This window comes from Elephantulus edwardii, unplaced genomic scaffold (genome assembly GCF_000299155.1).
Source record: "Elephantulus edwardii isolate Elephantulus edwardi_28Jun2011 unplaced genomic scaffold, EleEdw1.0 scaffold00015, whole genome shotgun sequence".
Classification (NCBI taxonomy): Eukaryota; Metazoa; Chordata; class Mammalia; order Macroscelidea; family Macroscelididae; genus Elephantulus; species Elephantulus edwardii.
In genome coordinates, this window is record NW_006399765.1 from 17,555,719 (window position 1) to 17,568,979 (window position 13,261).

At 40.2% G+C, this 13,261-nt stretch overlaps 1 protein-coding gene across 1 annotated transcript in view; it reads right to left on the bottom strand.

The window, feature by feature from the left end:
* Positions 1–7,034: 7,034 nt before the first annotated feature.
* The window catches only part of OSER1 (oxidative stress responsive serine-rich 1), a 12,762-nt gene continuing 6,535 nt past the window's right edge, over positions 7,035–13,261 (bottom strand). The window contains exons 3-4 of the mRNA XM_006881542.1: positions 9,495–9,608; positions 7,035–7,860 (exon numbers count right to left, since the gene is read on the bottom strand). Coding sequence (XP_006881604.1) covers positions 7,173–7,860; positions 9,495–9,608 — 802 coding nt within the window. The 3' untranslated portion in view covers positions 7,035–7,172. The remainder of the gene's footprint in view (positions 7,861–9,494; positions 9,609–13,261) is intronic.

Sequence of the window (13,261 nt, forward strand, 5' to 3'; positions counted from 1 at the left end):
CAATTTTAATTATCAAAGGCTCAGCCTGTGAGTTAGCCGTGCAATGCCCAGGGAACCACACCAACAGATTCCAGTTATGCTTCGAAAAACACTGTGCTTAATGACACAGTCACCAGAGGGAATCCCCTCCACCACTAAGTATCTCGACCTTGAAACATTGCTTACTCTCTTCAAGTACATTAACTGGTTACTAGGTGTTTTAAATTGCTAGATCCAATTACTAGTAAAGGATCACTCTGGAAAGTTTGAAGAAATTCTTTACCAAATTTGGTGCCAATCTTACCTGAGGTTTTTGACGTCATGTTTTGTTCTGGCCTTTAAACTAGCCTATTTGTTTCAGAAACAAATTTTGAAAGAGTAAAGGGAGACCTCTTGTGGCCGTATGTGTCTTATAATTGATTTTCTTTAGGAAAACAAACTTTTAGACCAAAAGGAACTAATAAGTAAACAAATTTTAAAAAAAAAAAACAAACCAAAAACTTTTCACATAAAAAGAAACAAAACTGTATATTATTCCTAACTTTACAGATATGGAAAATCATATTAAAAAGTATTAAAGACTTGCTCACAAGTCTTCATGATACACACAAAGAGAACACATACTTTTTTAAAAATAGTAGCATGTTATGTTAGGCTGCGCTAGCCAAAAAGCTTGTAATTCAAAGGAAAAACTATGAGGCAGTCTCCTGTTAATACTGATAACCTTGGAGATCTGGGTGAAAAACAATGTATACAAACTTTTAAATAAACCAGTATAAAATTTTAAAAAATTGAAAACCTTGGAAAGAAACTTATACAGGATTCTCCCCATGTCAATATAACTCAATGGCAGTGCATTTTATGCTGTTTGCTTTCACATTCAGGTCTTTTCTTACTCCATTTTTTTGCTCCTTGGTCAGAAGCTTAGTTCTCACACAGCATGACTTTAAATAGAATCCAGCTACTGAGGGCTCCCCTGTATTTATAACTCCAGCCATTCATCTACTTAATTACTACTTTGTGAGGGTCAAGCTATTATGACTTACTCAACATCTCTCCATGATTATTTCAGAACATCTCAAACTTGACAATAAAACTAAACACTCAATTTCCTCTCCCACATCTACACTTTTCTTTCAACACCCAAGTGCTATACATTTAGACCTCACCAAATAAAATACACAAGAATTAAACTGACTACATCTATGGAAACAGAGAATGGAGAAATTCAGGATCATTTGTCAGAACCAGACCATCTGCAAACAGATGCTAAATTGACTACTTGCCAAGTTGAAGCATTCCCGTCACCTATCCTCACGTTGCATCTCAACATCAAGAAAAACATTCTCACCACTAGACTGATAGATGGCATCATGGTAGATGGAGGAAGGACTGGGACTGTCAACACCATCATCTTACTTGAATCCACAAATAACACACTTGTTACCAGGAGTCAGATCAGGAGACACTGCATTTGGAAAGTCTGTGGTCAGGGACCTCTACAAATTACTGAGGAACAAAGATATTTGAGAACTAAGGTGCGCCTTATGCAGATGATGGTCCTTTTCAATCACTTGCTGTGCATCTGAGAAGCTAGACAATGACTAAGGATGACAGAAGAACTGATTTCTTTGTGGTGTTGGAGAAGAGCACTGAAGAGCCTGTGGACTACCAAAAGGACAGATAGGTCTTGGAGGTGAAGCCAGATTGCTCCTTGGAGGCAAGAATGGCAAAGCTTCATCTCATATACTTTGGTCTGTTGCAAGGAGAGGATATTCCTTGTGGAGGACATCATACCTGGGAAGGTAGAGAGGGTCAGTAAAAGAGAGGAAGACCCTCAAGGAGACGCATTGACACGGTGACTGCAGCAATGGGCTTGAGTATGTCAGAGACTGTGAGGTTGGCACAGGATAGGCCAGAGTTCAGACCTGTTGTTCATAGGATTGCTGTGAGTAGTACTAGACTCGATGGCATCTAACAATGAAGAAAATGAGGTCCACAAAAGTAAAAACAGCATTGAGGATACTACCTGAGGGGCATTTCAAGACGAGACTGGATGCACTGAAAAGAAATGAACACTAGGTAAACTGTGGAAGGACATCAAATATAGAGGAAACAAAAGATCATTTGAAAAGACAGGAAAGCAAGCTCAAAACACTTGTCATAAGACACTCTGAAACTAACTTTGGAATGTAGTGAAGTTAAAACAAATGGAAGAAATGATGAAATACAAGCAGTGAATAGATTTCAAAAGGCAGCTCAAGACAATAAGTTACAATGAAATGTGCAAAGATGTGGCGCAAGGAAGAACATACCTGGATGTTTCTCAAGTGGAAAGATGTGAAGGGAAGGGAAAAAAAAACCCCAACCAAGTCTTAAGTTGCAATACTGAAGGGCTCTATGGGCAAAAGGATCTTTGGTAGTGGAGCATGTTAGTAGTATGGCTGTTAATTGGAAGGTTGGTGACTCAAATTCCCAACCGCTCCACAGGAGATGGACAGTCTCTTCCAAATAAGCCCTGGAAGCCAAATAGAAGGTGACTCACTATCACTGTATCAAGTCGGAACCAACTCACAGGTGATCCCCCAGTGGATTCTCAGAAACATTCAAAGCGTAAAGCAGGACCTACAACAATGGGATCAAACAGCATCAATTCTGACGACATAGATCAGGGAGTGTCCTGTTCTGCTGTACACAAGGTTGCCAATCAGAGCGGACTCAATGGCACCGAACAATATTGGCAAAATACTGACCACCACTGGAAACATCCAAAGACAGGATAGAGTCATTGTAGTGGAAAGAACAGATGGACAAATCACCATTTCAAGTGGTAGCAAATGATCAAGATCCAAAGGGATTAAAGGAAATAACAAGCCTATGTTAGATGGATCTTGGCTGAATGTTAAGAGAATCCTACAAAGATACTTACCTGAGTTTTACTGACTACGCAAAAGTATTCAACTGTGTGGATCATAACACGTTATGGAGAATACTGTGAAAATTACACTTAAGTGTACCCTAGTGGAACCCATGTAAACACCCAGAGAAAATCATTTGAAAAGAATAAGGGGTATTATGTGGTTTAAAATCAGGAAGTGTGCGTCAGAGTGGTAATCTTTCACCATACTTATTCAACCTCTATACTAAGCAAATAAGTTGAGAAGCTGTGCTCTGTATGAAGGATGCAACATCAGGATCTGAGGAAGAATCATTAACCACCTGTGAAGTGCAGGCAACCTAACCTTGTTTACAGAAAACAAAGATGACTTGACGTTTACTGATGAAGATTAAAAGACAAGTCTTCAAAATGGATTGTTATGTGCTGTCAAGTTGCCTGTGGTTCATCGCGACCCTATGTACAATAGCTCTGAAGCTTGCCCTGTCCTGAGTCAGTGTCACTGACTCTCATACACCGACCCCCATTGCCCTAATTACTTTATCAATCCCTCTCATCCAGGGTCTTCCTCTCCTGAGCTGTCCCTCCACCCTTCCGAGCATGATGTCCTTCTCCAACGATCAGTCTCTCCTGGCCACATGCCCAAAGTATGTGAGACAGAACTTCAAAATCCTAGCCTCCAAGGAGAAACTTGGTTTCACCCTCTCCAAGACAGACCTATTTACTGTCTTGGCAGATTCTTCTCCAGCACAACTCAAAGTTATCAATTCTTCTTCTATCCTCCTTAGTCATTATCCAGCTCTCTGATGCATAGCAAGTAATTGCCAAGACCACAGACCGGATCAGGCGCACCCTTAGTCTCTAGACGAAGGATGGGTTACACAACATAAATAAAACTGGACCAAGAAGCAAAATCATGTTGCATGCCAAAAAGTCTCTAAGGCTGTCAAGGATTTAACTTGGCTTTGATTCACAATCAACATCTAGGAAAACAGCAATAAAGAAATCAAAGTATTGCTGTGGGTTAATCTGTGGCAAAAGACTTCTTTAAAGTATTACAAAGCACAGCAATCCCTTTGAGGATGAAGGCATCTGACTCAGCCCTGGTGTCTTCAGTTGTCTCCTATGCATGCCAAAGCTGAATCCTGGCTAAGACGAACAAAGAACTAATGCACTGAATTCAAGTGTTGGCTAAGAATACTGACTGCCAGAAAACCCAAAGTACAGCCACAATGTACCTTAGAAACAAGGATAGCACTTGAAAAAAAATGTAAACAATCCTCAGTCTACAACAGTCCATTTTCATAGAAAATCATAATCCAAAGAAGTGCACCAGTTAGTTATTGGCCCAAGTGAGTTTGAGCAGAGTAATTTTCAGCTTCAAGATTTATATTCTAAAAAAGAAAGAACATGGAAGAAAAAGAAAAAATTTATATTCTGAGGAAGATTTGGACTGAGATATACATTCTTGCAACTCAAACAAATCTGGAATGTTTAAAACTTCTATTCAAGTCTGGATTTCCTCAACAGCTTCCCAAGATACTGAAATTCTTTTCAATCCTTACAACCACTTTCTACTCCTTTTTGGAGGCAAAGATGGCAAAGCTTAATCTTTCATACTTTGGACATGTAGCCAGCCAGGTGAGGCTATTTCTTCAAAGGGACATCATGCTTGGAAGGATGGTCAGTACAGGAGATCTCCAGTGAAATGGATTGACACGGTGACTTCAGCAACGGGCTCTAGTGTGTCAGAGACGAACTTGTCACAGGATAAGGCAGGGCTCAGGTTGGCTGTTCTTGGAGTCACTAAGAGTCATACTTGATAGCGTAACAACTCCCCTTCATCATACCAATCACCTATGGAATAAAAAAGCATCCTTCATTTTCCAGTGACTAATCTGTTAATATAAAGAACAATGACCCGACTAGTGGTTTGAAAGGCAAACTGACAGGGACAGAAGACTTAGCAGCCCATCTCAAACTGTTCCACTATTAACCTGTAACAGGTATAACAAAACACCAGCTGGGTGGGCGGAACACTGCCTGACCATCTACAAATTGTGGTGGCCTGGATTAGTGGTACCCAACGTGTGGTCCTAGGCTCCCAGAGTCTCCAAGACCCTTCTAGGGGACCTTTAAGGTTAAAACCATCTTCAAGATACTACCTGCCCTCTTCTCATGTTCATTCTCAAAGTCCAGTCGTTCTCCAAAAATTGCACAATATATGGTATCACAGACTGGATGCAAAAGCAAAGTATGAGAATCCAGCTGTTTTCTAGAAAAGCAAAATGGTAAAGAAACTGACAAAAAATATGCCAGTCTTCTGAATTTTTAGTTCTGGAAGATTTTTTGCAAACACAAAAATATTTATGGTAACGATAATTTATTAAGTGAATACACATTTTAAAAAAATGTCTTTATAAGGGAGCTCTGGTGGCCTAGTGGCAAGAAGCTGCACTGCAATTCCAGAGGTAAGTGGTTCAAATCCACCAGATGCTCTGCTGGAGGAGGGGTAATCTTGTCTTGTACCAGTCAGATCTGTTTTGATGGTACATGCACAAAAAATAAAATTTTTTTTAATAAGTTTTTATAATAAGGTAACTCTTGATATAACCTATATTCAAAGTCTCTGGGGTCCTCAATCTGTCAGGTGAAAGGAATCTTGAGGGGAGCTCTGGTGGCAAGAAGCTGCACTGCAGTACCCCAGAGAACAGCTGGAATCCACCAGATGCTCTGCTGGAGAAGGAGGGACAATCTCTTCCTGTACCAGTCAGACCCAATTTGATGGTACACACACACAAAAATGATAAAAAATTTAAAAAATTTTTTTTAAAAAAAGGAATCTTGACAGCACCATTACTTTGAATGTATGAACCAGCATGTCTGTTCCCATTAGTAAGAAAGAGGCCACTACAACACTCCGACTTTAATCCCAGCCTCCAAGGATTACTAAATCTGTATGACACTAGGAACTAGCAGGTGGCTCCTGCCACTTAAGTGCTTGGCTTTTCTATTAAATAACCTTCTCATTTCTCCTAAGTACAAACCATCTACACGTAAAGGCCAAATCTCAGTTATAAAACAGCCCATACAACCGATGAGATGCTTTAGTAAGTAACAATCTGTAATCTAAAAAAGTACAACAGATCACATTCTGTTGAAATGGGGGAATAAATTTTCAGTTTGGTGGGGTACGTCCTCTGACAGTCTGAATTAAACTGGGTTCACCTTCTAGCTATTTATCAAGTTGTGACAAGAATGTTGGGATGTTCTCCTAGAAACACAAAGGAGTGCTGCTGGTTTAGAGGAGAGGAGGTGGGCTGACAACTGAAAAGCACGCAGTTCGAATCTACCAGCTAGTCCGTGGGAAAAAGATGGGCAGTCTCCACCCCTGTGGTTTACTGCCTCTGAAAATCCACTAGAGGGTCAGCTGCAATTTGATGGTACTTAACAACTAGAAACACAGGATATGACGTATATTCACTTTTGGGGTGGCTTAGGGGTGAGAGGGCAATTTAAAGCAACAGCATTCATCCAGAACCTTTGAAATTCGTGTGTCAAACCCATCTAGTCCACCTGATGAAACAGGCCATACTTCCTATCATGATGCCAGAGACAGGGATGACACAGACAAGTTTCAAGTAACTATACCTCTGACCAACCCAAAGCAAGCAGCCCACTCTAAGGTGCTTCTTTCAGGAAACTTCATGTAATGTGCCTGAGGGTGAACAGTGACAAGGGGATTTTTTTTAGTGAAAGTTAATGACTCTCTCAAGCTCTATGGGGCTAGTTCAGTTAGTTTATTCATATTGACTCTAAACCTTCAATCTCTGGCTCAACAATAAACATAAGAAACCTTTAAAGACAATAAATCTTCCGTTGTTATCAGAGATGGTTGAGATCAGTCAGAACTGCAGCATGACAAATGTTCAGTTCTGTTAACAAAATTACATTTGATTTTCCTTGGTCACCACACCGTAAACAGATCTGGGAAATGGGACTGTTTCACAAAAGCTTTTACCAGGTACCCACTACCGCCAGTCTCAAGGAATTACTCTTTCTTCATCTCCCAAGAACGTTTCTAAGAGGGATTTGTTTGTTAGATCTGCTTGCCTCGGTCGGTGAGAACACAGAGCAAATTCAAAGAATGAAGATTAACTGAGATGCCAAGAAATGTTTTTATTGCAAGCACAGTGAGCAGGAGATGTCTTCTCACACAAAGGCTGTGAGGGCTGCCACTCACAAAATCGCTGACAACCCTTCATTGGTTTAAAGCAAAGTAGTCTGCTTCCCGCTATCAGGTGTACATCATTTCTGCCATGTGGGACATTTTCTTGGGAATATATAAGTAATATTCCATGTAGCCTGACAGGTCCTCAATGGTCACATCATCCACATAGACTCGTGCTTGCTCAGAACAGGAGCGGGGAGAGCCAGACAGAGTTCTGGTGTGGAACGACTGAGAGTAGTCCTCGAGCACGGTTCTTCGTTCTGGGGCCAAGGGCGGGACGTTCTGCAGGCCGGAGAAGGAGTACACTTCCATATCGTGCCATCTCTTACACTGGCACTCCTTGCCCACGCAGGCACATGGCTTGCCCTGGTTTAACTTGGAAACAGAGTGAAAGTCAGAGAGATCATTGGCCTTCAGACTTGCGTGGGAGACATGGGTGGCATCAGAGGAGTCTTCCTTTTCACTCTCCGCTGGGAGCCCTGGAACCGAAGTTCTCAAAGGCTCAGCGGCTGCCCCAGCAGGATGGGCATCCGGAGGAGGAGCACACTCTCCGGCACTGAACTCTTTTGGGGCGGAAATCCCCAGCCCGCTGCTGCCATCAGGGCCGTCAGTCTGGCTTTTGTGCTTCAGCTGGTTGCTGGAAGAAGCGCCTATCGTACTGCAATGTATAAACTTTGGAGGATGAAGAACAGGCGATTTAGAACGTCGTCTACGCTGGGTCCTTGCTGCCCCTCGTGAAGACTTCCTCGTAGATCTAAGAAGAAAACCACAAGATATTAGGATCCAGAATCCTCCTAAACAGGTTCTTTCTGACTAGCTGAGAAATTACCTCCTCGCATGTTTATGAGACTAAAAGTCACAAAGTTCCTCCACAGAGATGTCCTGTCTCCATTTTCAAGTTGCTCAACAGGTAAAATACAGGGTAGTTCTCATCGAGTCACTTGGACTAAATAGTCAGTGGTGAACCTTTGACCAGTGAGTCTGGGAACCTTCCTACAGATGGATTGGCTAAAGCTGTGAAGCATCCCTGCTGTGTATCCCAGACTTCAGGACTACTGCAGGGGTTAACGCTACAAAATGGCCACAGTCCAACGTTACTAAACAGGCAACTCAGCGAAGATTTATTTCTATCACAAGTGACTTCTGACAGATTCAGATTCTCCAAGGTTTTCAGAAATTGGAATCATCTGGTATACTACATTATATGACTATTCCCAGGGCAGGGAAATGAAAAGAAACGAGCAAAGAAAAAAAAAAAGAAGTCTAAAAAAAAAAAAAACCCAACAAAATTTTTAAAAATAAAAAAATGTAGGGAGCTCTGGTGGCCTAGTGACAAGAAACCACACTGCAATCCCAGAAGTGCATGGTTCAAACCCACCAGATAAAATGTGTGTGTGGGGGGGAAGGAAAAAAAAAAAGTTATTCTTGACCTTAAACTAAATGAATGTGTTACTTAGGAAAATATAAACTTAGAATCAACAAATTCAAAGGTAACTCTGAATTATGTATAGTCAGCATATGACAGCTGGGGGGTGAAATGTAGATCCCACCTATTTTCACACAGCCCATGGGCACTGTTCCAATGGACTAAGACAGCAAGCCAGGAAACAAGCTGGGACATCCGTCCCCCTCTGCTCCTTACACCTGCCTTCCTGGCTGGTGGATATGTCACTACACAGCGTTCATGTCCACACTGACTGCTATCTACATGCTCGGCTCTGCTGTTGGCACCTGCTGGGCACTGAAAGGTAGAAAGAATCCTGGTTCAAGTCAACCAAGCTGCTCAGGATCTCGAGAGAGAAGAGCAAGCTGGGATCTAGACATCACCAGAGCAGAGCGCAAAACTGATCCCAGCACTGCAACCCTGCCCCACCCCAACAGACTTCCCTTAGGGCAGTGATTTTTTCCCAAGAATGTCTCAGCAAGGGAGCACAAGCCTCTTCATCTATCGAGAATGGCCCACCTCAGGCAAATGGGCAGAAGAAGGCAGACTATTCTCTTTCCTATGTATTTATATAAATAGCCAAATTTTGCCTGCTCTGGCCAGCAAAGTCTAAAATATTTATAATCTGTCCCTTTATGGAAAACGTCTGCTGATCCCTGACCTGGAAGGAAGCACAGATATAAACGTGGGGGGTGGTGGTGGAAAGACAACAACATATGGCAGACATATCACATAATCTCCAAAGAAAAGAAAAGCCCAGTGAAGAAACAATGGCTAAAACATTTCCTCCCAACAAAGTGTTTCAATACTACCAATATCCAGAACATGTTATAATCACTGATACTCTTAGTATTTCTAAGTCTCTTCTAGATACTCATGGGGGGATATCCCAATATTACTTTAAGGTACTAAGATGGAAATCATGTATAGTAAGCAGCTCTTACCCATGCCAACTGTCTTTCGACGCACACGCAGTTTTTAGTTTGGTGTCATCTGTACTTGTTCTGACTGATGTTCTAACACCCGTGCCTTCTCCAACAGACAGAGATGCTACGGACCTGGAAGACACAATTAAAGGCTACTGCCATCAAGTCACCCAAACACAACTCCTATCAATACCTGCATTTGCTTTCTAATTTTGTATTTCTCAAAAATCATTCTTTTATTATCATTTTTTTTCTCCCAAAGCCAAATTTAGAAGATCGCTAAAAGCCCATGGTTGCAAAAGCCAAATAATGACATAACTGGCAGCATACTATAAATAGACACTCAGGCTGTTTATCTGGGGCAAATCAAGCCTTACATTCAGGAAGAATGCTAATGACACTGATTGATGACTTATTTTATGCCGGCAAATTAGAGCCATGGAAACAAAATTTAGGAATACAAACTAAAACCTCAACCTAACTGCTGTTGTTATGTGCTGCTGAGTCAAGCAGGACTTATAGAGCCTCTCAGAACAAACGATCTGAGCCCTGTTCTGTCCTGTGCCATTCTCACACTTCATGACACAAAAGAGACCACTGCAGCAGTCACTGTCATGACTGTAGAATTAAACCTTTGGTAAAAGACATGAATAAATTTAAGAAAACAACTTAAAATCCTACAATCTACAGATTACCAACAATCAGCATTGTGGATTAATGCCTTCTGGATCTGTTCCACACAGCTAACAAAATCCTACTAATATAGAAAGATGCTCACTAAAATATAACTTAAAATAGCAAATGATTGGGAATAATCTAAATGTCTAATAGCAGAAAAATAACGTATTATATATAATGTGGCACTTCTGTACAATGGAATAGTTAAGAATTACAAAGAATTTTTAATGTATGACAAAATGCTAGTAATAGGTTCAAAGGAAGGAAAGGAACACAGATAGACAAAGTTACATATATTTTAATCTAAACTACATTAAAAAATAAGTTGTGTACCTATTACCTATAAACCACCAAATAGTAATGATTTTAGTTACTTATAATGTTTTAAATTTCCTTTAAAACACTTTTTTGTTGTCAATTTTTCTCCAAGAGCATAACAGTGTATTACTTCTTTACAGGCAGATAAAAATTATATATTCTTTTGTAATAAACATAATAATTTATCCTATAAGAGAAATAATTATTAGGAATCAAGATCTGTTGGACAACATCATGTTAAATTTCTGGAAACATCTGGCTAGCTTATGAGTCAAACATTTATAAATCAGCAATCACATCAAATAATTAGAAATGGATGATGCACTATAGACATTTTTCTGTTGAATCACTGGAATGACTCATCCTTTCCACTCTGTTTGGTTCTCTCCAATGTTCTCGTTGCTCCTTCTTTTCTATAATTTTATATGAGGCAGATCATATGCTATAAATATATTTGGACTCTTTGTTCTACAGGTTATTCTTAAAAATATACCAAAAAACTTTCAGGGGCAATGAAATAGTTTTAACTGTTTGAAATCCCTTTTTTTTTTTTAATTTTCTTGTTTGTGTACCATCAAATCAGATCTGAATAGGAGGAAATTGTTCCTCCTTTTTCAGCAGAGCATCTGATGGATTTGAACCGTGCACCTCTGGGATTGCAGTGTAGCTTCTTGCCACTAGGTCACCAGAGCTCACCTGTTTGAAATTCTTAAAAACAACCAAAAAGAAATCTGTGGACTGCGAGTTACTTATCTCCTCTACCAAGCATATTCTTCTCTTCCAGTACTAAGATTCTCCTGATAAAAGTCTCACTATCCTTGATTCTCAACAGCACCCTGTGACTTCTTCCAAGACAGAATTGTTTGGGTTTGTGGCAGCTCCTGTTGTTTTCAATAGTCTTTGCCAACATAATTCTAAGACATCAATTCTTCTTTATTATCCAACTTTCACAAACACGAGAATTAAAAATACCATGGCTTGAATCAGCTAGTGTTCAAAGTAACATCTTTGCTTTTTAAAGGCGGCTTTTATTCTAGCAATAGATTTCTTGATTATTATTTATAGGAGTGCTGATTATGCAGCCAAGTAACAAATCCTTGACATCTTCAATTATTGTCTACATTTATCATGATGTTGCTTCTAGGCATAGCTGTGAGTAGTTGCTTTCTCTATGTTGACATGTAGCCACAGTGAAGCCTGTACTTTTTGATCCTTATCGGTAAGTGCTTCAAGCCCTCATCACTTCCAGCTTGTTGGATGTTATCTGCACTGCAGGTCATTGATTCTTCCTCTAATTGTGATGCTACATTCTTCTCCAAGTAGTCTAGCTTCTGGGATTATCTGCTCAACATACAAATTGAGCAAGGATGGTAAAAAGATAGAAAACCCTGATACATATGTTTCCTGATTTTAAGTCACACAGTTATCCACCAATTCTCTTCAAGTAACTGTCTCTTGGTCTATGGATAAGTCCTATACGAATGTTCTGGAAGTAAATTTTCCAAAATTCTCACTTTTTGCAACGTTATCCATAAACTGTTAAAATAGTCAATAAATCACTGGTAAGTATCTTTCTGGGATCCTACATTTTTTGCTGAGATCCAAGCTGAGATTACTAATCTCATTCCACATCCTTATTTGAATCCCACTTTGTTTGGCAGTTCCCTATCAATGTACTGCTGCAACTTTTCAACTAAGTTCAGTAAAAATTTATGTGGTTATAATGATACTGTTGGCTATTTTTCATATTCCAACTTTTCTTTGGAATGGGCAGAAACATAGATCCCTTTCAACTGGTTGGCCAACTAACTGTTTTCCAAGTGTTTTTGGCACAGATGAGAGAATACTTTCAGTGTTTTAATTCCTTTGTTCAAACTCGTCAATGGCAGTTCATCAATTTCTGGAGCTGTGCTTTCTGACAGTCCCTGGTACAACCTGGACTTCAAATATAATTATTCTTCATCATATACCTTCTAACACAGTTGAATGTACTTTCCTGATATACCATCTCCAGAAATGGCTGAACATATTCTCCTGATTAATTAAAAAAAAAAAGTTTCTACACCAGACACAGGGAGCTCTTGTGCTTAGTAGTAAGGAATTGTGCTGCCAATGCAAAGGCATGCAGTTTGACTCTACCAGCTGCTCCTGGAAGAAAGATGGGCAATCTCCTCCTGAGTGATTTACTGGCTCTGAAAACCTGCTACAGGGACATCTGACTATCTGTCCTATGCGTTACTCTCCAGCTTCTTTTAAGTGATGTTGTTGTCAGGGGCTAGCGATTTGCCAAAAATAAAAGTACTAGTCAGACAATTATATTGGAAAATATCATTGGAGGTGAGGGAAGAATTATTGTGGAAATAAATTGTGACTACCTGTAATATCTACTGTGGAAATCTATGAATACAAACCTTCTCTGGCAGGTCAAAAATCTTCAAAACACAGGCAAATAACTTTATAAACACTACATTTCACTGTGCATTAGGCACTGCATGTATTTTGTCCTCAAAAGTACTATATAAAGAAGTGGTTAAGAGTACAAGTTTTAAGGGGAGCTCTGGTGGCCTAGTGGTAAGGAACTGCAACTACAATTCCCAGAGGCTCACGGTTCGAATCCACCAGATGCTCTGCTGGGGAAGGAGGGACAATCTCCTCCTGTATCAGTCAGATCTGATTTGACGGTACACTCACACAAAAATAATAAAATTAGGGGAGCTCTGGTGGCCTAGTGGCAAGGAGCTGCAACTACAATCCCAGAGGTGCACGGTTCGAATCCACCAGATGCTCTG